Genomic DNA, 24,938 nt, shown 5'->3' with positions numbered 1-24,938 from the left:
GTTGTTTCTTAGAAATCGCTTCTGCTGGAGTGTTATCTTGTGTGGAGCCATTCTTTTCTGAAATGTCTTCATCTTCTGTAACGCTGTGTATGTTGCGTATTTAAATAACAAAATATGGTCATCAGCTTTGTAGATGTGAAAGACTACATAGAAAAATTTAATTAGTTGCAGGGGAGTTTCAAATCCTTATGTTACAGGCAATTATGATAAGCAAAAGTTCATTAGACCAATTTAAAATAAGACATTCCAAATGTTTTCTAAATATTAAAGATGGATAATTCAAAATCATGAATGTAAACAACGAAAGATGACTGGAGTTCCATCAAGAAAGTCATGAGATGTGTCAAGTACTATTGTTTAGAGTTGAAGGGATTGAGAGCGAGTAAGAACAAGCTGTGCTAAATATTTTTTTGTCAAGGCTTAGAAACTTAGAAAGCATGCTTAAACATTTTGGTTGATGATTGACCATGGGTTAAGTAAGAAAAGCATTCATACATATGGATCAACTAACACTATAGCTTTATTATTATTATTATTAATGTGGGTGTTCGGATTAGCTTGCATACATCTCGACTAATTCTATGAGCTCTGAAGTTAACGACCATGTAAATCTCCGGTAGTCCTGAAAGGACTCAAACTCGTGACATTCTTGTTCGAGGGGGGAATTAAGATTTCTTGAATCATTTGACCTGACGTGATGCTGGGAGAAAGAATTTGAGGTAATCTGAGGCAGGTTAGCATTCAATGGAGTTGTTGTGATAGGTGTTGGAGGGGTCATAGAAGTTGTATCTGTTGTTGTTATAGGTGTTTAATAAGTATCTGAGGGCTTTACCTCAGCCTGCCTAGTCAATTTGATGAGTGTCTCTTTTGAGAAATCATCAAAGACATTCCCAACATAAATGTCACATTTATTGAGAGCAGATCTATAGGCCTCGGAACGCAGCTGGAAAATCTTGAGTTTGTTAAGGACCTCAAGCATTTGAGGTGGAACAACATAGGGATCCGTGAAATTCTTGTCATAGACGAAGTGATGAGTCGAGGCCTTGAAAAACTTTTCAGAAGGTTTGCCAGATAATAGGAAGTTTGTGATATCCTTCCCATCAGTCACGATGCAATTAACTCTAAACATAAAGTTTAAAAACCAAAAGTTAATGAGTGCCCGAGAACAAAACATTAAACAAAAGTTTTTATGATCAAAGATATGACAGAGCGTGTATGGATCGATGGAGGGAGTTTGTGGATTTTGACAGGAATTTCACCATAGCTAAATAAAAGAACCATTAATGAAATGGAGCCTAGAATGGATCTTTAACTTTGTTTAGAGCTTCTCTTGGTATTTTATACATCTAATTTCTAAAGAAGTTTTTATGATTAATCTTTTTTTTTTCTTGGAACTTTTGTATAGATGAGTTTTTTTCAAAAAAAGTACTTTGTATCTAAATTATTATATTTCTAATATATACAGCATTGTATAATATTCCCTCCCTTTATTTCATTAAATCAATTTAATATACATGTTTATTTCTATCATTGTTTAATTTAATTTAAAACATATTTCAATAATCAAATTTAGGAAACAAAATATGATAAATGTTCTATTTTACAAGATTTAAAATCTTGATCAATATTGGTCCCTCAATTTTTTCTTCTGTTTTTAGTTATTATTAATGTTTTTTATTTATTTATTAGGATGCACAACTCTCAAGTTAATTCATTACATGCATGCATAATTTAATTGATCCTAACTTAGATTTATTGCTTCGAACAAAAAAAACTTGTCTATATCATAACGCGAGTCAAGAATCTAGCTAAAATATTAGAAATTGTTAAATAATTCCTCTAATATCTAAATGAAAAATATAACAATATCACATTGCGTCATAACATGGGAAATGTTTCAAGCTTTGTATAGTCAAGCCGCGATCACGAAAGTTGTTTCTCAAGGGAAGAAAAGGTGAGAAAAAAAGGACAATCGAAATACTTTCCATGCACAAAGATACAAGCTTTTGTAATGGCTTTGCATCATTTGTGAGGATTAAATTGAAGTCATTGCCATCGATTCATGGGCCACAGCTTGGTCCTAAGAGTGCGTTTGTTCTTGAAAAACACCCTCTTAGGACCAAGTCGAGGGCACCCAACATATTTTTTCACACAATAAGTGGTAATGAAAAACTCCACGTAACAAAAGGAGGGTCAACTCCATAAACACAATTGTATTAAAAAAAGAAGAAGACAATTTCAGGCAAAGAAAAGCAACTGCATGATTGAATTTCATGACTCAAAATCAAGCTCAAAAGAAAGTCAATGCTCAATATTGTCCATATCATTGTGTAATGCATTCCACCAAACCAGCATGTGTGACGTGACCAAGGAATATTTGCATGCCACCAACCTATAGATATAGTAAAAAGTTCAAGATCATTAACGTTTGGTTTTGCCAAGGTAACATCCCAACAGCAGCACCACCAGAACTTGACATGGATCAAATGTTAGAGCCCTAAAGGCAGTCTTTAATGGCGTTTTATAATGCAGGATAACAAATAGAACACAAAAGGTTGCTTTTTTTTTTTTTTAATTTCTACAAAAGAAGCATTTTTTTTCAACCAAGAACCTGCTCAAAACTGGTGTTTGCGCTCACAACAGTACCATGACGTGGAATTGCTTGGTTTTTCCTTTTTAGTTCTTTGTTGGATATAGAAAGGAATTAATTATTAGAAAGAACAGAACAAAAATGATAACTCTAGTTAGACTGTTAATAGAATAGCATTTACTCCATGAAGAAAGGAAAGAAAAAACATGACGTGAAGGCCTAAAAAAATGTCCAAAGGCCCGTAACAAAAAAAAACACAAAATAAAAATATCAAAATATCTTAGGGACATTGTAAAAAAAAACAAAAATCCTTAAATGAATTATTCTTTTTATCATATACAATCCACACTTCATTTGATGTAATTATATATATTAAATATACTTGTAAAATTACACAATAAATTTATCAATTTATATCTAAGTACGATAAAAGAAAATATAATTAATGATTTTTGAAATGACGACAACAAATATGTAATACGTACAAAAACATATAATTCTTAATTTTATCAACTCAACAATTTTATGATTAACCAGACTAATATTTTTTTGAAAGCATCATGAATGAACTTTACATTATCAATTTTTTTCGAACATTTTTATCTAAATTATACATTCAGCATTTTTCATTTCCATTCTCCTTATTAAATATCACTTTCTTAGTTATTAATCTTTTGGCTACTATATATCAATCACATCCGCTCCTTAGTTCGCATTCTTTCAACTATTAAGTAAAGATTTTTCAAGGCATAACACTCAATTGATCTAATATAAGCATGGTCTTATCATTACTTGACACGATCAATTCATGACATTCATGCATGTTTAACTTTTAATGTATCATGTTCATTCTTAATACATTACTACCCTTCATAAAAAAACATTATTCTTAGGATGTCTAAATTCCTATTTATCACTCACATCAATATCTTAACACTAACCAAATAATACTTCAATTTCTTAGTTATCTACCTTTTTAATCATTAAATTTTATAGTTCATTACCTTAATCCTTTTCCTTCTAACTATTATTATCAAATTATTCTTTTTTCTTAGTCACCATCTTTTCGATTACTAAGTATCAATTTATGCTATATTCATAGCTATAAATCTTATAGTCGCTAAGTATCATTTCATATCATATCCTTAATCACCAATATTTTGATCACTAAATATTAATCCATACCAAATCTTTTGTTACCAACACTACAATCACTAAATAACGACCCACATTAAATAATTAGTTATTGACATTACGGTCACTAAGTATCAATTCACATTATATCCTTAGTTACCGATGTTTTGGTTACAAAGTATCGCTCTATGTTATACCCTTAGTTATCGACACTTCGACCACTAAGTATCGTTTCATACCTTTCACATATTTAATTTAACTATTGCATAACATTTTTAACACATCATCTCATTTCATTCCAAACATTTACCATGCTCATTTCATCTATATATGTTATCTTGTTGTGTTCAATCTAAATTCACAAATTTATCAATACATAATGTCATCATATCCAAATCAACTTAGCAATTTCAATTACCGATGTTTTGGTTACAAAGTATCGCTCTATGTTATACCCTTAGTTATCGACACTTCGACCACTAAGTATCGTTTCATACCTTTCACATATTTAATTTAACTATTGCATAACATTTTTAACACATCATCTCATTTCATTCCAAACATTTACCATGCTCATTTCATCTATATATGTTATCTTGTTGTGTTCAATCTAAATTCACAAATTTATCAATACATAATGTCATCATATCCAAATCAACTTAGCAATTTCAATTACCGATGTTTTGGTTACAAAGTATCGCTCTATGTTATACCCTTAGTTATCGACACTTCGACCACTAAGTATCGTTTCATACCTTTCACATATTTAATTTAACTATTTCATAACATTTTTAACACATCATCTCATTTCATTCCAAACATTTACCATGCTCATTTCATCTATATATGTTATCTTGTTGTGTTCAATCTAAATTCACAAATTTATCAATACATAATGTCATCATATCCAAATCAACTTAGCAATTTCAATGGTACACAATCCCATCATTTCCAATCCATTTCATAATTACATTATAACATAACAATTCTAGATTTCATAAATAAATTATATTAAACTTAAATAAAGACGAAGTGTCGAGCACCTATTTGGTATTTACATGGAGACATGATCTTCTTGCTTCAAGTTTCTACTTTCAAAGTCCCTCCTGAATTCCAATGAGTATCTCATATCAATGTTAAAACTCATATAATCACTCAGATCATCATTCATGATTGAAATAAACTTTCATGAATATACTATTTTGTTCTTTAATCATATTCATTCATATCCAGTATTTATTATGTCATTTTCGACCAACTAGTTTTGTTAGTTCATATCAATACTCATTCTGTCATTTATAGCTCAATAATATCACTTTTTAATTTCAACAAATATTACACCATTTATGACTCACCAGGGTTGTATATATTACTTAATCACTTTAGAATCAAATTTAATATCCTAACATTTTGGTCAATAATTTTCAATTTCTAGCATTCCCTTAAACACATGATAAATACCAATCCAGCCCATCTATTTCATAGATATTTCACATAGATATCCTCCTTAATCACACTAGCAAATATTTATATAGTATAAATTAATTCCATCATGATTTTAGTCTGAATCTCAAGATATATTCATCTTTATAGTACATGTCTATATAATTTCCAGCAACATTCTCATTTATAAAATCATTCAATACACAACCATATTGATTTAACATCTATAACGCACACTTGCTTTCTTTTGATCATAACAACCCATATTCATACATATTCACAATTGTCATCATCATTTACATATACACGCATTCATGGCCGCCATAGCAACCCACATTGACACACACAAGGGTTGTCATAATAATCCCCGTGGACATGGTTCCTTATAGCCCATTTTATACACATTTTGGGTTGCCAAAACAACCATTTTTTTTCCATACAAGTGGGCTGCCATAACAAGCCATATTTACATGCACATGGGTTGTCATGACAACCTATTTTTTTCATGTTTTTGAGTTATCATTATAACCTTTTTTTCCATATATATGGGCTGTCAAAACAACTCACATTTACATACTTTTGATCTATCATCACAACCCCTTTTTTTCATGTATATGGGCTGTCAAAATAGCCCATATTTATATACATAACGGGCCCAAACTTACCCAAACTCATGTAACATATAAGCTCTCAATTTACTTATAATTAGGCTTTAAGAATGACTTAATTTCACATATTTTTTCACTGTCATAACAACCCTTCTTCACCCTTATTTGGGTTATCACATCCGTCTGTTTTTTCAACCATACATGGTTGTCATGACAACCCTCATGCACTTATTTAATCCTTACAACACATTACTAAAAGTTTAATCAAATTTCATTATTACTTGGTTTCTAATTTTGCTAACATCTTAGGTCGAACAACACACCCATAAACATTCATTTTCAATACTTACACCTATCATATCAAGCACTTAATGGCCATCCAAAATAATCATCCTTTTTCATGAAATTTAACTATACCTAAAACTTCCCAACACACCAAACATGGTTCAAACACAACATAATAATTTCACAAGTATTTTCATTATTATTTATACATCAAAACAACATAATAAAACAAATTTCAAAGTCCCCCAAATTTCCCTTCAATGGTCAGCCATTATAGGCTCCATTTTTTTCCGATTGGTTTTCAATTTCTTCAATAATACACCGTAATCATGTTATCTAAACCTCTTTTTAATAGTTACATAATCTCAAATTTCCTTTGACATTTACTCATGAACCTTAAAAATAAAATTTTGCAGATTTTATTCCCCCCTTCCAAAGAACAAGAAATAAATGAATTTAATGGAGGGTAAGTACTTCACCTTTGCTAGTTTAACTTCGTTGAGTGTGTTCTTGCAAACTTTCCAAAATCCGATCTTCTTTTCAAATTTTAGCCCTCCTCTCACTATTCTCTCACTCTTCAAACTCTCATTCTCTCTCTAAAACTTTTTATGTTTGGTTTTTTGTTCACATACACACACAATCTCTCTCATAATTCTTTATAGAAGGACATGCAAGATGATATTTTATTTTGAAGAGAATAAGAACAAAGTCCCTCTGTCTTCCTTGCTATTGTTTTATATGAACAATAGCTTCATAGAAGATAATGTTTAAAATTTAAGTTAATTATCATTTTACCCTTACTAATGCTCTTCTAATTCTGGTTTGTTGTACTGATATGTTACTGTTTTTTTTTTGGATCCTTTTAAGCTTCGATGATTCTAAAAATTTAACCCGAGATAAGAAAATATATCATAAGATGCTTTGTGAAATTTCAGCCCGATCTAATAGTCGGATTGGAAGATCCACTTAATATCATAAAACTGGAAAATCAATAATTTTTTGCCAAAAATCCAATTTTAACATACCATATAATTTACTTAAATCATCGTGGGTTTTAGAATAATTTGTTGGAGATTCCTATTCATAATTATCATAAAACTTAGATGTTTTTACCATTTTTGGTTCAAATAACATAATTGTGCATGATGTTTATATAAAAAATCATTGTTTCTCGTGCAAATAGTCATTCATTAATTTATTTGAAACTTCCTACTATTTTATAAATAATATCACCCAAATTTACAAAATTTCTGCCCTTAAATCATTATTTTACCCGATCAGGAAATTTACATGACTTGTCGCTAGTTAATATTTCATGTCCTGATTTATTGCTTTATTTTATTTAAAATAATTAATCTCTTGAGAATGTTCATCCCGATTCACTAGAATTTTCTCCATAATTTATCATTTTTCAATTAATAATTACCCTATTTAACCTGGACTTAACGATTTTAGATCGAGGTTTTACAAAAAAAAATCCCAATTAAATTGACATAGGTCAAGCCAGTTTTGAAAGGAAAAAAACCAAGCTAAACTAGTCGATTTGAACTGGTTGGTTTGTTTGGTTCATAATTTTAAAAAATATAAATTTTGGTTTGATTGATTTTTTAACCAAATACCAAATCAAACAAAACTGAAAATGCTCACCCTTGGTATCACATAAAAGTTCTATATGTATAGGATTTTCCTTCTTTCACTGCATAATAAAACTAGCTATGTAACTTTTGTTCTGCCGCAAATCAGATAAAAAAACTTGGTTAAAAAATTAATGTTTAGCCGATGCAAGCACATTTTAAAAAAGATAAAAATCTAATGTTGAATGATGAAAAAAAAAGGAAAATAAGAAAAAAATCAATGTCAACTTGTGTTAACCCATTAAGTTTGTGACTCGAGTGATTTGACTAAAATCAACAAATTTTGAAAGACATTGAAACCCGTATTTCAACTAACCAAATATTGAAAGACTAAATTGAAAAAAAAATCAAACATACAAAAGGATAAAAAAAAAAAAGCCAATTCTAAAAAGACTGGAGCCCACTCAGGCTAAATCGTCAAACCTACGAGTCATGTTATGAGATTGGGATAACCTGACAAAAGTACATTGAAGAAAATCATGAAACTCAATTTAAAAAAAACAATGTTGAATGTTGAATCATGAGATGGAATTGATTAAAAAGATAGAAAGTATATAGAAAAAAAGGTTTGAGCTTTTCTGAGTTAACCCGCCAAACCCATAGATTAGGTTATGAGATTGAAATAACCCTAAAGTGAAAGGAAAACAAAGAAAATCATGAAACTTATTTTTTAAAAAAAAAAAAACCAATGTTGAATTATGAGATGAAAAAAAATAAGTAAAAAAAATGATGTCAATTCATATTAGCTTAAAAAACCTGCACTCCAAGCCATTCGATCGAAAGCACCAAATATAAAAAAACCACGAAAGCCAATTCTTAAAAAATTAAATATTGAAGGATAAAATAAAAAAAATCACTTACACAAAAGGATTCAAAAGAAAAAAATAGTAACTAAAAGAAAGAAAAAAAAGGGCGCGAACCCACCTAAGTTAACCAATCAAACCCATATGTCAAGTTATGAGATCGAGAAAATCATATAAAAGAGGGAAATGAAGAAAACCATGAAGCTTTTTTTTTTAAAAAAAAAACCAACGTCAAGTAATGAGATCGAAAAAGAAAATAAGTTTTAAAAAATTGAGAACCATGTTAGCTTATAAAACTCATGACCCGAGCCATTTGATTGGAAGCACCAAAACAAAACAAAAACCATAAAGCTCAAAATTAAAAAAAATTAAATGTAAAAAGATGAAATTGAAAAAAAATCAATCACAAAATATAATTCAAAAGAAGAAATAACAATTAAAAGAATTATGATTAAATTTGAATAGAGATAGAGAGAGAGAAGGTGGAAAATTTTAGATTGAAGGGCTAAGTTGAAAATAAAAATTAATTTAACAAAATAATCAAAAGAAGAAACCACCAAAAGAATGAGGATCAAATATAAAAAAAATAACAAATTAAAACATTTTATTAAAGGATGAAATTGAAAACAATTGAAAGTTTACAAAAGAGGCAAGAAAAAAATAAAGAAAAAAAATCAAGACCAAATTTAAAGATTAAAAAATAAAAAAAAAATCTAGATTGAAGGACATAATTGAAAAAAAAAACTTACAAGATGGTCAAAGATAAAAATTAAAACAATAAAAAGAATAAGGATTGATACGTGAATATACCTAATCAAGGGACTGCTCTGAAATTTTAAAAGTCATGCGCAAATCTTGATGAAAGAGAGGGAAGAAAAGGAAAAAAAAAAAAGGGCTCCGACAACAATCTATACATCAAAACCTAACACACGCCACCATCAAAACCTAACACACGGCATCTAGTATGGAAGAGGATGACATGAGAAATCCAATGACACAGTAGAAGTCATTTTTATACTGTCATTTAATGTCGCACGCACCGCCGAAACGCCACGAACTCTCCCACGTGCATGGCAGTTTTTTTTTTAATTACCGTGAAGGTCATTTTACCCCTCTACCAATATGATTATAATGAAAAAACCCACTTGAAAATATATAAAATCCCCTAAAACAAGCCTAAATTAATTGTGAGATAAAGGGTAATTTTATGATTTTACTGTGCTAAGAATATGAAAAATATAAAAAAAAACCCAAAGCAAGACTTAATTAATTATGATATAAAGGGTCTGTGTAAAAAAATATAAAATCTAAAAAAAACCCCTGGCAACCAAGTATTTGATTGTTTTCTTTTAAGGACAATGAGGGTATTCCATTGTTAAAAATAAGCTGTAAATACTTTTATACACCCAATCAAAGTGAGAATGAATAATAGATTTAAAAGAAAAAAAAATTGTTTTATCCCTAACTTAGTCTTTTACGTGAATTCCCCCCTCCCGTATGTTTTTGATAAATAGAAAGCTATGAGAGAGCTGGGTCATGGCAAGGTAACATTACCGTTAGTTTGATATTTATTTCAGGTTTTAAATTTATTTTTTAATAATTATAAATTTGAGATTTTTTAGATTATTAGAGATTTATATAATTATTAATCTTAAAACCTGTAAAATTAATTAAAATATATATAAATTAATCCGAATATATATATTAATAATAAAAAAAAAAAAAAACATTATAGTAGGACCAAAATGACAGGTTCAAATCTTAAAGCCCATCCAGTTAGATCAAGATTTTGAAGCTGCCATGTTTATTTTTCTATTACTACTACTATATCACGGAGCACCGTATTTGTACCTGCACTTCAATGATTTCATCATAACCACTAATACTCCACCACGTGCACCTCGACAGGGCTATAGCCAATCAAAATCAACCGAAGGTGTAATAATTATGTCGCTGTTCGAAAGACGCCATCAATATATATAAGCGTAAAAATTACAACACCCAAGCTCCCTCGATATAATTAATCTCAAAATTGATCGAAGAAACCTGGAAATTTGCTCTCTCACACTCTGTAGCTCTCACCCATGGCTTACGTCGAACGAGGTTAGGCACTCTCTTTCTCCTCGCTACGTTTTCTTCATCATTTTAATCTCTCAAATGTTAGGGTTTGATTTATGTGAATTTTATCTAGCCCTTTTCTCTATTGCGAATCTATCTATATGGTTTGTGATTTTTTGTTCCATGCATTCAATTTATGAATTAGGGTTTTAGCGTGAGTTGATTTTTTAAGTCAACGCTTAAATTGACTGGGTGAAGAACTAATTGTGCCTAAGATGAATTCATGCATAAAAAAATGAACATAAATTATGCTTCGAGTTTCTTTAATTAGATTATCTGTTATGTCGATGTTAATGACGCAGGAGCTTGATCACTGTTAGTTAGAAGATCATGCCATGATCTGATCTTTTGAGCTTCTAATCGAACAACTTATGGTTCTTCAAGAGGATCACAAACCATTTTAAGGTGGAAGATAGTACATGTTTCGATGAAATTGATGGGACATTAAATTTACCCGTTAGTGTTTTCTCTTGCACATGAAATCTGTGTGCTGACATTATTAATTCTTGGTCGCTACACATTTAGACAATTAATTCTTCTGGGGACTGTTTCTAATTTTCTCTTATGCTGGAAACTTTATACAATCAACATTTTCCTGCCTTTCCGTTATTAGTTTTGATGTCGATGCTCTTCTTTTACAACATATTGTCTTGTGTGAAAGTTGATGATGTCCTGTGCTTTTTCTTAATCCAGTCCTCATGTCTCTTTTATGGTGTTGTTTGACGTAAATATTATGTGGTACTTTATCATTTGTGAAAATTGGGTGATGAAATTAATTGCTTGTAAAATGCTCTATAACCCTGTGGCTTGTAATGCAATTGGGTGGCAACATTGAATGAAATAGTGACAACAAGCAAAAACTGTGGTTGACTAACTGTATGGTTGATCGGGGCAACATGTACATTTCTTTTCTTGGTGTGAATTTTAAAGGGGAAACAAACATGATGAGCATTGAAAATTGATTGGGAGCTTTTCCTTCTCTTTGATTATTATTGTCATGAATGATTAACAACAATATGTTTGCGTCCTTCTTCTTCTTGCTGTTGTTGTCAGGTGTTGTGAAATCCCAGCGATCAATATGGCGACTAAGAACAATCACTGACTTCTTCTGGGCTATTGTGAATTTCATAGGCGTGTTCTTTTCTACTATGTTCTCGGTAATATAATGATTTTACCTTGTTGCTTTGTCATAATATGCCTGTTTTGGCGCTTGTCTTCTAGCTCTAGAGAGTGATCTTCTTCATTCCTTCCATGTCTTAGATGGAAAAGACAGATGCGTACAGAAAAGGATCTGGTTCTAGCAAGAAATGGGATGGTGGCCCAGGAGGTCCTGGGAGTGGACCATATGGCGGTGGCCCACGTGGCCCACCCCGGGGGCTGGACAATGTTAGAGGGATTGATCATAGTAAGTTTATTTTATTGATTTTTGGATATTTAAGTGTTTGCTTTACAACTTTTTGTTAAACACAATTTTGATATCCTTTACTTCCAGGTTCCTTGCCTGCCTGTGGCTCATGCTGTGGCTAATGTGTTGAGGTATCTCTAGCTCATTTGCAGTTGGAAATGAAACGTGATTTGTGTCAATAGAAATTCTAAGATCTTTGCCTTGTTCATAGTTCTTAAATGTTATCGTTCTTGCTGCAGCGTTATGTAAACAATTTGTAACAGACTGATGAGATATTTCAGAGTTTCTAAATATGAAGCAATAATTGTGTGCTTTGGAGGCAATCATCCTTCAGCATGATTACTTACCATTTTGTGTGGATGGTGGTTTCCGTTGTCAACCAAATCTTCTTTTAGGACAGCCAAATCTTCTTCTAGGGGATTGGTCAATTGTTATGAATGGTCTGGCCCCTACGGTTCATGCATCGAGCTATGCAACAACTGCCTGGAGCAAAACCAAATGAATGCGAGATCCTTTCGCCCTGCTTTAGACACAGGGCACGAGAATGCCTAATTGCCGTGCAACAGTGCACAAATGTTTGACTCCCACTTGACGACGCCTAGTTCTCGCAATATCGGCAAGTCTATACAGCAAATAAGGAGGGACAATAGCTGAAACTGCATGGTAAAATCGGGACTGGGTGGTTTTCAATTTGAGTTCAACATGCAGATTAGCATTTGTTTATGGCGACTTTTCATATACATAAAAGCAATCAATTCAGAGAGAAGAAAAATCTAACTATACCATGGAAATGCATTTTAATTTACGAGGGTAGGCCCAACATGTCCTGGTTACGTATTCGTTCCACCATTTTAGTTGCTCAGGATTCATACAACTCACCCGGAGGTTAATTTTCATGTCCAGAAATTCTGTCGTGTCTTTCCAAAGCACTAAGAATATATCTGCCTTGGATCCTTTGTAGATCCGCATTTCATTTTGCTTCACAATAATGCTTGTCCGAATTTGATGTTACTTGACTTCATGATGTTCATACTTGGCCCAAAACATAAACTGATTTTTATATGCAAAAGCTAGCAAGAAAATACCTTAACTACTAAAATTAAGGAAAATTAAGCTATAGCCTCCTTGATCCCCACCACTGCAATTTATGCTGTCCTGTCGTATAATTGTTGTAATTTTAGAGTCTGTTTTTTAAGAACAAATATTTTTTTTATTTAAATCCATTTCTAAGTTCTGACTAGCATTTTAAAAATTTATGGTGTATTAATTGTTGTTTCTAATTTAAAACTAATAAAAGTACTTAAATTATCCGAAAAGATCACCAGATTATAACGAAAGTAGCGCATCCAAAGCCAAAAGGGATTAAAAAATGAGCAAGCGACCTCCCATTATAAAGTCTAACTATTGAAATGGGAATTTTTTTTTTTTAAAAAAAAATTCGTCTCTGCAAAGATAATCCTTTAATTTTTGTCTTGAATTGCAAGAATTTTAATTTAACCCACGGTTGTCTCAATGTGTTCAAAATTGTCGTACTAGTTTTCTCTGGTCTTGAGAAATTTTTGCTTTGGCATATTGACAGGACGACATCTTTCTCTGTATCATGCGCAGATTTTAAGTGAAATCTTAGGATTATATTCATGATATACAACGTTTTTTGCTTGAATGTAAGGAGGAGGGAGTGATGTATACATGTGATATGCCAATGATGTTCAGGGCCTCCAATCCTGCAGAGATGGACAATAGTATGGTATCACGTACATACATAATGCCCTAGCCATCTGCATCGGAGACCAGATTGAGGTCTCTCTCTCCAAATTAAATGCTCTTAATCAAAGTAATCTTGCTAATTACTATCTGCTAACAAATCCTTGTCTTTCAACTGATTTTGAGCAACAGGAAGCATGAAAGTGTGCTCCACAAAAGCACAGTGACCAAAGACTAGACAAGAACGTCATCGCCTGTGTTCTTGGAGCCTCCACCTGACCTCGCTGTAAGGCCTCATTACAAGCTCATTGTTGGAAGGAGGATAACCCCCTTTAAGGACCTTGAGCAGTAAATTTAATGGTAATGATTTATGAGAGAACCAATTATGAACTATTTCTTACAAAAACATCGTTTTGGCATGTTGACAGGCCTTGAATCACTGGACAGAAATCTAGCTTTTGGTTCAGTTTTCCCATCTTCCTTTTGCAAATAGCTGTTGGCTAAGTTATTAGCTTATTTGTGGTCAAAACAACATAAAAAATGCATCTTCAAGGAGGGGGAAAGGCATGAATAAGAGAGATAAAAACATTGCAGAAACTTACAACTCTTTTTTCTTTTTTCTTTTCTTCTTTTTTCTCACATTCAAATACACACACAAAAACACATCTTAGTTTCATCTTAATCAGCTTTTAATCCAACTCTAATTATTTCTCTTAATTCAAGTTAACTAACTAAATTCAAGGTCAAATAGATGTCCTAGTAACTAGTTACAACATATTAACCTTAACATTCTCGCCTTTTATATGTCTTTCATATGTTGAACTTGAACACCTGATGCATTTCTCAACTTTTAAAATTTATCATTTGACAATGCTTTTGTAGATATATCATTCACTTGCTCCTCTGATTTGCAATACTTAATATCAACCTCTCTTTCTTTAATTGCTTCATGAATGAAATCATGTTTAAGTGCAATGTTCTTGGTTCTGCTGTGAAAACCTGGATTTCTTGCCATTGTTATAGCTTATTTATTGTCACAAAACAATGTTGGTGGCTCTTCTTGTTCTTCTTTTGCATCGTTCATAGTTCTTCTAAACCAAATAGCTTGCTAAATAGCTAAACCAATTGCAACATATTCAGCTTCAGCATATACGATTGAGACACTGCCTGTTGCTTCTTTAAACACCAAGCAAACACACCTGAACCAAGAAGTACTCTTTGAATTAATCCAAGAACTTCAATATTTTTACTCCTTGTATCCTTCAAATCTCTAACTTGTGTTATGACCATGTTATCTATTGACTAAAATTCCTCAAATACAGTCTTTATCATCTCCCACAAATCAAGTGAAGTGAGCAAAATCTTCATCTTTATGCTTCAAAATTCATAATTTATTGTAAACATAGGAGGCTGGACAGAACTTCAATTTAAGTTGTTTACCTTAGCCATCTCTTTTAAATCAACTTTTTTTTATCTGATTTCACATCCAAACTCGTCTTCCTTCAAACTTTACTCTGATACCACGACTCTTGGCTAAGTTATTAACTTGTGTGTGGTCAAAACAACATAAAAATGCATCTTTAAAAAGAAAATCAAGTCTGTAATTTTCTACAGAATAGCATGAACATGGGAAATAAAAAAGATTGTTGAAACTTATCACTCCTTTTCTTGTCTTCCTTTATTTTTTTTTTCTCACATTTATCTTTATAACATTACCAGCACATCTCGACCTTATATTTGTTCATCTTAATCACCTTTTAATCTATCTTTAATTACTTTCTTTTAACAAGTTAACTAACTAAAATCAATATTAATTAGTTGTCACAGTAACTTAACTAGTTACAACAACAAACTTGTTTTCAATACAAATATAATACCGCATGAATATTAAATATATATTGAAACTTATAATTAATATTAATTCAAAGTCTTAGCATGCATACTAACATACATACATACATACATACATATATGTGCGCGCGAGCGAGCGTGTGCTTAAATTAAAATAAAAAAAATATTTACTTATTGAAACATTTTAAAGTAATGAGATTTTTGTTGTTGTCAAAGATGAATCATTTATCTTTAAGACTTTATTGTTTCTCACTTATACAACTAAGATATTTGCAATATACCACATAAAATTCTAATACCACCACCTTTTTTTATGAATTAAATAAAAATTACAAAGTTTTAGACTTTTCCAACCCCTTTTTCTCTTCTTCAACTTCTTCTTCTCTTCTTCAGCTTCTTTTTTTTTCCTTAACCTTTTCTTTTCTCTCTTCTTAGCTTATTATTTCAATTTCAAATCTCTTTTATCCCATATCAACTTTGTATTTCTTAAAAAAAAATTAAAAAAAGAAAATGCGCATATTGATCAAGAAATTGCAGGAAATATAAACATTTCCAAAATATATTCATGTATTCAATATTGTGTAGAACTTCGCTGACCAGCAGGCTTTTTAGCATGTTTTTGGAAGGGCACTTCTCTTGTGCCTAGTTGACATGCGGTAAGCCAGAAACCAAAAGAGAGATTTATGAATATGTTGACATGCTACTTGTATCCCCTGCTCCAAACAGGTACAGAGTATATCAAGGTCCCCAAGCCAAATGAGACAACTATCGTTACTAGGGCATATACATAAGCTCTCCAGCTTTTTTGGCTTTCTTCCATTGCATTGTACTCAGCAATGAAAGTGGAAACAGTACTCAGACAACCCAAGAATCCAAACTGTATGCCAGTTGAAATGGTATCACAGGTTTTGGTATGCACCTGCATCACCCAGATCTCATATCATCAAAATTTATAGTGAAGTATTCTTCCTGAAACTCACTCAAGCTAAATAAGGATGGTAGCACCACGGGGGTTAAAACAATAAGGCAAAAGCAAGAATTTAGAACACAATAAACAATATGTGATTCACAATTAACCTAACTAACATATAAATATAATTAGCAAGATCTATAATCAACAAATTTAACATGGAAGGTATAGCACATGCACGCAGAAGGAGGAGAAAGAGTTCGGTTGGGAGAGAGATGAAACCATACCGCTTTCTTCACAGTAGACAGTGCTGCCATGATACATGCTGCAGAAACATTTGCAATAAGAGTTCCAAATGGAATCCATTTCAGAGAACCAGCCTTACCTAACCCACGCCCATTGAGCCTTGCTAAGAACCACCTGATCCACACCCCTAGGGGTGCAACTATGCAACCCAGCCATAGCTGAGCCCCACTACTGTCGTGGTTATACTCCTCCTTTAGCAGTGCTCCACTTAAAGCCCATAAAAGGCCTAGCATTACCACCAATACCACCATAACTGCGAAATGATGATTGGGGGTGTCCACCCTCCAGCTAGCTAAATCTGCACTTCTATTTGACCTTTGGAAAAGTGACTTGAAACATTTGGCCGTACCAACACCGAATTTTATGGAGTAGGCTGCAAGGAATAACCCTGAAAGATACACACAATGAGAAGTTACTCGTTTACGTTTAATGGTCTGGCATTGTCAAGGCTCGTTTCTCATTAAAATTTTGAACAGGCACATGCCCAAGAGCAATAGTTAAGTTTCCATGTCCCACTTAAGCTACAACTACATATTACAATAATTTGCAAGTGCCACTTACCTATGAGAAAGCCAACAAAAGAAAACACCCAATGGCCATTAACACTGAGATCAAGCATTTTCTGATTCCAACCACTGAACGTTGTGAGACTTCCCAAGTAACCAGTAGTTAATCCAATGGTCAAATGACCAGACACTTTGGATATGTCTTCTTTGAAAACAACACCCCACCATCCCATCAAGAACGAACCGACCTAGAAGAGCACATATTACAAATAAGGAATAAGTTAATGAGCTTTATTTGTATTCCAAAGTTGAAAACACAGAGTCCAAGTGTTGTCGAAACATTATAATTTATTAATTTATGCATCTTGAAGGTGACAGAGACAAGTTGTGGTATTCTTGCACTATATTTTCAGTTTATTAAAAGGAAGGGGACAGACAGAGTACCAGTTACCACAAGCAGAACCTCTAATTCTGGATAATTCTAACACAGTGGAGTTTCATCACAAAAACCCCAAGGTTCAACTTACATGGAAATTGAATCTACCAAACACTAATAACTTCATAAACAATTCTACTTTTCCAATCAATATCGAGAATCTTTTTCGTTCAATTAATCTTGTAATATGGGAATACCATAAGAGTCATATTTAGAATAACAATATCCTGATCAAGTTCGGTGATGAGTAATGACTAATGAAGATACATTTATGTTCATCCAACCACATCAAATCCTCATAAATTTTAATGAAACAAACGTACGCCTTACTGCAAAACAAGCTAGATGGCTTAGGATTAGGAATGATCTCTACTTTAAACATAAAAATAATGGAGATGCAATATCTTTGTGTATTTGTGTGTATCTGTAATGGAGAGAGAGGGGGAGAGAGAGACCATATTGGAAGGTAGGTCAAGATATAGCGGATAGTTGTCACTTGTCACACCAGCAACACCAGGGCCAAAGAGTTTTTGTAATAAATATCTTGTTAAGACCTGCAAATCATGCCGTGCCAAACATTAGTAGTTTTTCATATTAACCCGCACGCCGGAAAGTGCCCCCTCTCCCAACCATGTCTAAATGCTCTGTTTGGTTTTTGCACTCCTATCAAGCACAATGTTTAATGCACACATCAATCACCAAAAAAATAGGGCAAATAAAAAAAAATCAACATGATAATCAATTTGAAACGAAAACTTAATGCAACATTGCCGTATAGATTATGCTGCTGATGCAACGGTTCTTTAATAAACCCATTTCAGGATGATGGCATTGTGTATTAAAAGTTGAAAATAGGAATACATTATTTATTTATGGGACAACCAAAATCAGATTACACCTCCTCTGCAACCTCCACTGATAGATTGGAGCTTTGACTCTATTTTAAAATTCCTTCCATGTTAGCAGAGAACTGTGATCCTTGCTTTCAATTGTATTAGTAACCAATGGAAAAACAGGACTACTGGATGCCTTTTTTAAGGAATAGATTACGCTTTGTTGTTAGATTAGCAATAATGTCCAGAAGATGTACAAATCACTCGCCTCAACTAGTCTTCATCTGACCTTAATTTATTGTTTGGAGTAGATGAAAATTAGCAAAAGCATAATAAGGTATCGTAAAGTTTTCTCACTAGTAATTTACAAATCATTTCATCACGTTCCTTGTTCTTTCTTTCATTTTTTTGCTATCAAGAGCTATGTACTTGGACGCATCAAGAATTTCATCCAGCTAGTATCTTGTGTCAGTGTCTGGGTTTATTATTTTCCAAAGCAAGATTTTGACAACACTTCCTAGGATTAAACATCCTCCTAGAAAGACACCCACTCCTAGTTGTGGTAACTAAAGAGCACCAGTTTCCAACACAGCTTATGTCAAGCGAAGAGCATATTTCTTGATCTAGCTTACTGTACAAATGTTTCCATGTGGCTAAGTGGTTTCAATTTCAAATTCTATTCTCTTCAAGTGGTCATGTTGAGCACTTGAAAACTATAAGTGATGGTAATAATGGATTTATTAAATTCATTTCATTAGCTTCCATAAAAATATTATTTGCCTTTCAAAATTTTATGGGGTCGGTGTCTGCAGCATCAGAATGCTAGCAGGTAATGCAAAATTAAGTATTCATAACAAAACCACTTCAAAAAAGCCAACAAAGTTGACGAATAAGATAAAAGGAAAAGAAGCACCAGAATCCAACTTAACAGAAGAAAATAAAAAATAAAAAGCCGTTGAAGTTAGGTTACCATTTACTAATGCCATTTTAAATATTCAGAAAGTAAAAAGAAAAGGTTGTGCATATTACCCCAAGAATTCCAAAAACTGCTAGATACAGAAGACATGAGATATACTCGAGTGCTGGTGGCAACACAAATGCTTTCTCCTTGTCCTGGATACAGCAGCAAGAAACAAATGAATTATCAGATTAACAGCCTTAGACAAGTAGCAGCAGTTTGATCTTATATCATATGACAAACAGCCATTCACAAACCCCTATCCATGAGGCAATAAACCAAACAAATACTATCAGCGATAATGAAATAGATAATAATGATGAACTGAATTCTCACTTCTTGTTTTTCCCTGGAGCAGACCACTGCATCAGTTGAGATAGGAGACACGATTTCTTCTGCCGAAGGTAACACTGGAGATCTTGTATTCAAAGCTGTGGAATCATGAGCCCACAACCCATGTGATCGTAGGAAGTTATCATTTGAAAGGGGAAACACCGTACCATTTTCTAACTCGCTGTCAATGGATAAGCTGATGCTACCAATTTCATTATGCCTCTTGCTATGAAGAGCCCTGTCACCAATATCACCTGCCTCTGACACGTTTTCACTCTCAATATCATCATCTACCTGGAAGGATCTGCTGCGTGATAAACTTAAAGAACGTCTTCTCACTGAAGAGCCTACGTTGCTAGTCTGACGAAATGATTCACTCAGATTGGGTTCAGACTCATTAGTTCCACGAACCATAACTCAAACTCAGACAACAGTACTCAATAAATTAAATCAGCAAAAGTCAATCAACCACTGCCCTTCTACTTGTGAATTATATAGAACTCTTCATTTCATATATTGATATCCAACTCCCAAGTCAATCCAAAAACAGATGCAATGATTGCAACAACTCCAGATAAATGAAAATGAAAGAGGATGGAAGGAGTTCATTAACAAGAATAAGAAATACTGCGTTTTAGTCACGGGGCAAAGCTAATCTCAAGACCGACCAGCAGCCAGCAGTGTGGGTGATTTCTCAGAACACACCGTGGACCATCCAAAATAGCATCAAGTGGTCACCGCTATCTATGTTCCGTCCAAATAGTAAGGTTGACCGTAAAACAGAACCGTGACTGAATTGTCCATAGAGGCTAAACAATTTTTTCAGAGCCCATTATTAATCCAGTCAATTGTTCCTTGTAAGCATATAAAAAAGAAGCAGAGCACTGGTTTTGCTGCAAAATAAATAACTTTTTACAAGTTACTTCTTTGATTTGAACTTTTTTATAAGAAAAAATACAAACTTGAAGCGCAGCTACGGCATATTCAAATGGCAGCATAATAATAATAATAAAATAAAATAAAAAACTAAATTTATTTTCTATCAATGTTATAGCTACTTTCCAAGTCCCAAAAGAGAAGAGAGAGGGGATTGTGACTTTATGAGTATCAGCCACACGGGCTTCAATAATTTAAGTGGGCTGTTCTTCTGTTAGCATCAACATATATATATATATATATAATATACCTAACCACCACGTTGTTCAATCTGATTGGACTCAGCTTAAGTTCTAAACAGTAAATGAGTTTTTGCAAATAATTTATCCCCAAAAAGAACAGCTTGCTTTCTTTCAAGGGCCTTTTTGACATTAAAGTAAACTAGAGATTAGTTATGACTGCTTGCCCTCCGAGCATACCTAAGCATAGCCAGCCAAGAAAAGCAATTGTGAAATCAAATCACGAGAGAAAGCTAACTTTACTAGACCATTCATTTCAATCCAAATGGAACAGCAAAAGGCAAAAAAGAAACACAGGGAAAGTTGAGAAGTGTCACCTTGTGGAGAAAGAGACGGGCGAGAGCCGAGAAAAGGGAACGCTGCTGCTTCAGGAGGGACGAGGGTAAAAGTGTCCTTCGGGCTTTCTTGGTTTTACCAAGTCTATGAATTAATTCAAACACGCACGTAAGAGTTGGATCAAAAGCGAATTCATTGATGGCCGTTGAAACAAACTATCAGCCCTTCGTTTATTTAAGGCGTCTGCGGCGATGAGATGAGATGAGATGAGATAGCGAAAGAGAAGGAGAAAAACGATAGCTATGGCGGTTTAGGCGGTGCAACAACTGGAGCCCTTCGTTTATTTAAGGCCTCTGCGGCGACTCTTTTACATTACTTGCTAACACGGGCTCGGAAAATGGTCCCTTGCCTTGGGGCACACTATCTCTGACTTTTCTTCCTCTTTTTTTCCCCCTTCTTTTCACCATGCAATTCATTATTTATTTTCCGGCAATGTTAACAGTGACATCTTCAAGAGTTCATTATTCTAGGATAAAACACGTGAATTCCGAGCCGATTTATTAAATTAAGTTACTCCTCTCTTTTTTTAGAAATACTAGATCATTCGGTAGGATTAGTTTTTTTTAACGCAAAAAATAACTAAATATTGCTAATACTTTTTTTATTTTTCAGTAAAACAATTTAAACCGTGTAAAAATTAATTTAAAATGACTCAATTAATAAATCAAAAAATAACTTGGATAATTAATAAAAATATAATTTGATTCAAAATAAATATTTAAAATAAGATTTTTTTAATAAACATTAAAAAAATAACATATTAGATCGATTCGAGTTAATTTGGATTAACCTAATCTAGAGATCATAATAACTCAATAGAAAAAAATCAAAATAAATTACAAAAATTGTTTCCAATAAATGCAATGTTGAAGAATATAACCGGAAAATTTTTAAAAAAATAAACTCAAAAAAATAACCCAAGTCAAATCGGGTTAACCTGCCAAACTCGTAATCTAAGTCATGAGACCATAATAACCTAATAAAAAATAAATTAAAATAAAGTATAAAACTCAATTCTCAATTAACCTAATGTTGAAAGATAAAATAAAAAAAAAACACAAAAAAACGACTTAAGTCAACTAAGATTAACCTGCCAAATCTATAACCCAAGTCATAAAATATGGATACCCTCACAAAAAACAGACAAAAAAAAAATCTTGAATTCTAATTCCAAATGAACCCAAAGTCAAAGGATGAAATTGAAAGGAAAAAAAATCAATTAAAAAAATTAAAAAAAAAAACCGAATTCCTATTAAACCTGTAATCTGGGTTATAAATTTAAGATAATCTTAGAAAAAATAAATTGAAAAAATTATAAAGTACAATCTCTAATAAATTTAATGTTGGAGGATTGAATTAAAAAAAACATGAGATGGTTACATTAAAAACTCCATCTCTTTTTTTATTATTATTATTAATGCATTTTGTAGGGGGGAAATGATGCAATTATATGCTCATATTTTGAGGTTCTTCCTATATGTTTGTGTTTGCAAATTATGGACTATTAAAAGCATTTACTTAAAAACAGAAAACTACAGTAAAAAGTTATCTCCTTACATCAAAACTTAAATAATTATTTTGTAGGTATAATAATAAAAGATGATAATAAAAAAAAAAGGAATTCTTAATTTATTACCTTGAAAAGAAAAAATGCCTATATCATCATTTTTAGTTTGGGAGTATAGGTTATTTTTTAAAGTATTTTTTATTTGAAAATATATTTAAATAATATATTTTTTATTTTTTAAAAAAATATTTTAATATCAGTATATTAAAAAATCTGAAAAAACCAAATAAAAATTAATTTAAAGTAAAAAATATAAAAATTTAATTTTTTTTAAAATACAAAAATAAACTAGAGATCCTAGCAAGCCTGTAATCCCCGGAATATCAACATGATGTGCGTAATTATATTGTTAAACATCCATAGACAGTTGTTTAGCCATCACAGAGCAACACAAATACAGATTGTCGATATAGTGATATTTTGCCTCTCTTTCCGAACTTTAAAATTATATTCCAAGTGGACCAACACAAAAAAAATAAAAAATAAAAAAACCCTCCACCCCTCGTGTCGTGATCAAAAGACATGTGACGTGAACTAACAAAGTCGATGGCTACTTGCATGGTTAGCGAGCCACAAGCAACCTAAGCCAGTGAAAATTGAAGTTCCTTGGCATGGCATCTCTTGGGTCCTTATCTCAATCCCAAGCTGATCCTACGATTCTCTGAATGGAGTTCAGGCAAGAGAAATAGGCACCACTGGCTGCAGCGTGGCGCTTGCAAACAACCTTGCTCGTCAAGCCAGATTTTGATAAAAACATGTTGATGATCTGCACTCTGCGTTGAGCTGAATGCATCATTTTTTCAGAAAGTGGCTCGGTTCAGGCCCCAGCTATGCACAAGATGGGCTCTAGCATGGCTATAGCCCATGGTAAGCAGTGAGCTGAATTCACTCAAATTCAGCCCGAGAATCAAACCTTGGAATTGGCCTCGAATTGTGTGCAGTAAGTAATACAGAGAAAGTATTTTTTGTATATATATAATAATAATAATAATAATAATAATAATAAAAAGAATCTTCAGTTTTTCAAATTTGAAGGTTTTCTCAACCCAGACTAATATTAATATCCCCATGCCCTGCAAAATCAGAATATAACTGAGGGTAAAAGAGAGATGCCAGATCAAACAATTTTACACAGCAAACAATCTTATACAATTGCATGACATTGGGTTTTCTGAAACATTTATACGCAATGAAAATTACAAAAAAAAATTAAAAAAGAAATTGAGATTCCTATGATCTAAATTTATTCAATCAAGAAAATGAAATTTTGAGATGTCGTGTGGATGATGTAATTATCTTTTGAACTAGTAGTGAATTGGAACATATTAAATGTATAAATTAAGTAAGCTGGTTAAGTGCTATACTTATTAATGTTATACTTATTAATGTTTGGAATTTTTGGTAAACTAAATGTTTGAATATTACTATTATAGTTTTCATTAATTAATTGCCTTGAAATTCTAGGGAAAAAATCCCTAGGTAATTCCATGGAATGATATGTGTTTTTTTTTTTTTTCTGGAAAATTGGAGACGTTTCGATATGTATAACAAATATATTAAAATGCATGAAAAAAACATTGTGGGTATAAACTCACTTCATTATTCACTACAATAGTGGAGTGATGTCTATGACCTTGGCAAAAAAAAATTGCTAGTCTTTGATTAAGGGATATTATGGTATTTTCATAGTGAGAGTACTTTTATCTATACAATATTTTTATGAATAGTAAAATACAAAAATACCCTCAAGAGTTAAAAAAATCAATTTTTTTTGAATAGGGATATAAAGGTATTTTTTTTGGTTTCTTATATATAGTTAAATTACAAATGTACCATTAAATCCAAGATATTTAATGCATTGGAGTCGGGGGTATAAGAGTCTTTTGGTTTTTTTTTAATTGTTGGTTTGCATGGGGTAGTGTTGTAATTTACTATTAAAATAATATTTTTAATTAGAAAATGCTATTGACGAGTGCACGGTGAGTGGGAGACGCCATGTCTTT

At 32.3% G+C, this 24,938-nt stretch overlaps 2 protein-coding genes across 2 annotated transcripts; one reads left to right on the top strand and one right to left on the bottom strand.

Annotated features, from left to right (window-relative positions):
• The first annotated feature begins 10,433 nt into the window (after nt 1–10,433).
• Nucleotides 10,434–12,343, top strand: LOC7469137 (uncharacterized). The gene is made up of 4 exons (XM_006383412.3): nt 10,434–10,600; nt 11,669–11,772; nt 11,876–12,020; nt 12,108–12,343. The coding sequence occupies exons 1-4, from the start codon at nt 10,582–10,584 to the stop codon at nt 12,140–12,142; spliced, it is 303 nt and encodes a 100-aa protein (XP_006383474.1). The 5' UTR covers nt 10,434–10,581; the 3' UTR covers nt 12,143–12,343.
• Nucleotides 12,344–16,094: 3,751 nt separating this feature from the next.
• Nucleotides 16,095–21,755, bottom strand: LOC7469136 (fluoride export protein 1). Its single transcript, XM_002306582.4, has 7 exons — nt 21,350–21,755; nt 19,861–20,750; nt 19,596–19,679; nt 18,189–18,287; nt 17,353–17,545; nt 16,773–17,179; nt 16,095–16,494 (listed from the first exon to the last, which is right to left on the bottom strand). Exons 2-7 carry the CDS (start codon nt 20,269–20,271, stop codon nt 16,276–16,278), a joined length of 1,413 nt encoding a protein of 470 aa, XP_002306618.3. The 5' UTR covers nt 20,272–20,750; nt 21,350–21,755; the 3' UTR covers nt 16,095–16,275.
• Nucleotides 21,756–24,938: the final 3,183 nt, after the last annotated feature.

Source organism: Populus trichocarpa, chromosome 5, assembly GCF_000002775.5.
Source record: "Populus trichocarpa isolate Nisqually-1 chromosome 5, P.trichocarpa_v4.1, whole genome shotgun sequence".
NCBI lineage: Eukaryota > Viridiplantae > Streptophyta > Magnoliopsida > Malpighiales > Salicaceae > Populus > Populus trichocarpa.
Note: the sequence above shows the minus strand (reverse complement) of the source record. Positions and strands in the feature narration are given on the sequence as shown.

Coding starts and splice junctions, on each gene's coding strand:
- LOC7469137 (XM_006383412.3), top strand. Junction 11,773..11,875: donor TCTTTTCTACTATGTTCTCG/GTAATATAATGA, acceptor TCCATGTCTTAG/ATGGAAAAGACAGATGCGTA. Junction 12,021..12,107: donor TGTTAGAGGGATTGATCATA/GTAAGTTTATTT, acceptor CTTTACTTCCAG/GTTCCTTGCCTGCCTGTGGC.
- LOC7469136 (XM_002306582.4), bottom strand. CDS start 20,271: ATGGTTCGTGGAACTAATGAGTCTGAACCCAATCTGAGTGAATCATTT. Junction 19,680..19,860: donor GCTCCAGGGAAAAACAAGAA/GTGAGAATTCAG, acceptor TGCTGTATCCAG/GACAAGGAGAAAGCATTTGT. Junction 17,546..18,188: donor TTGACCTACCTTCCAATATG/GTCTCTCTCTCC, acceptor GTGCTCTTCTAG/GTCGGTTCGTTCTTGATGGG.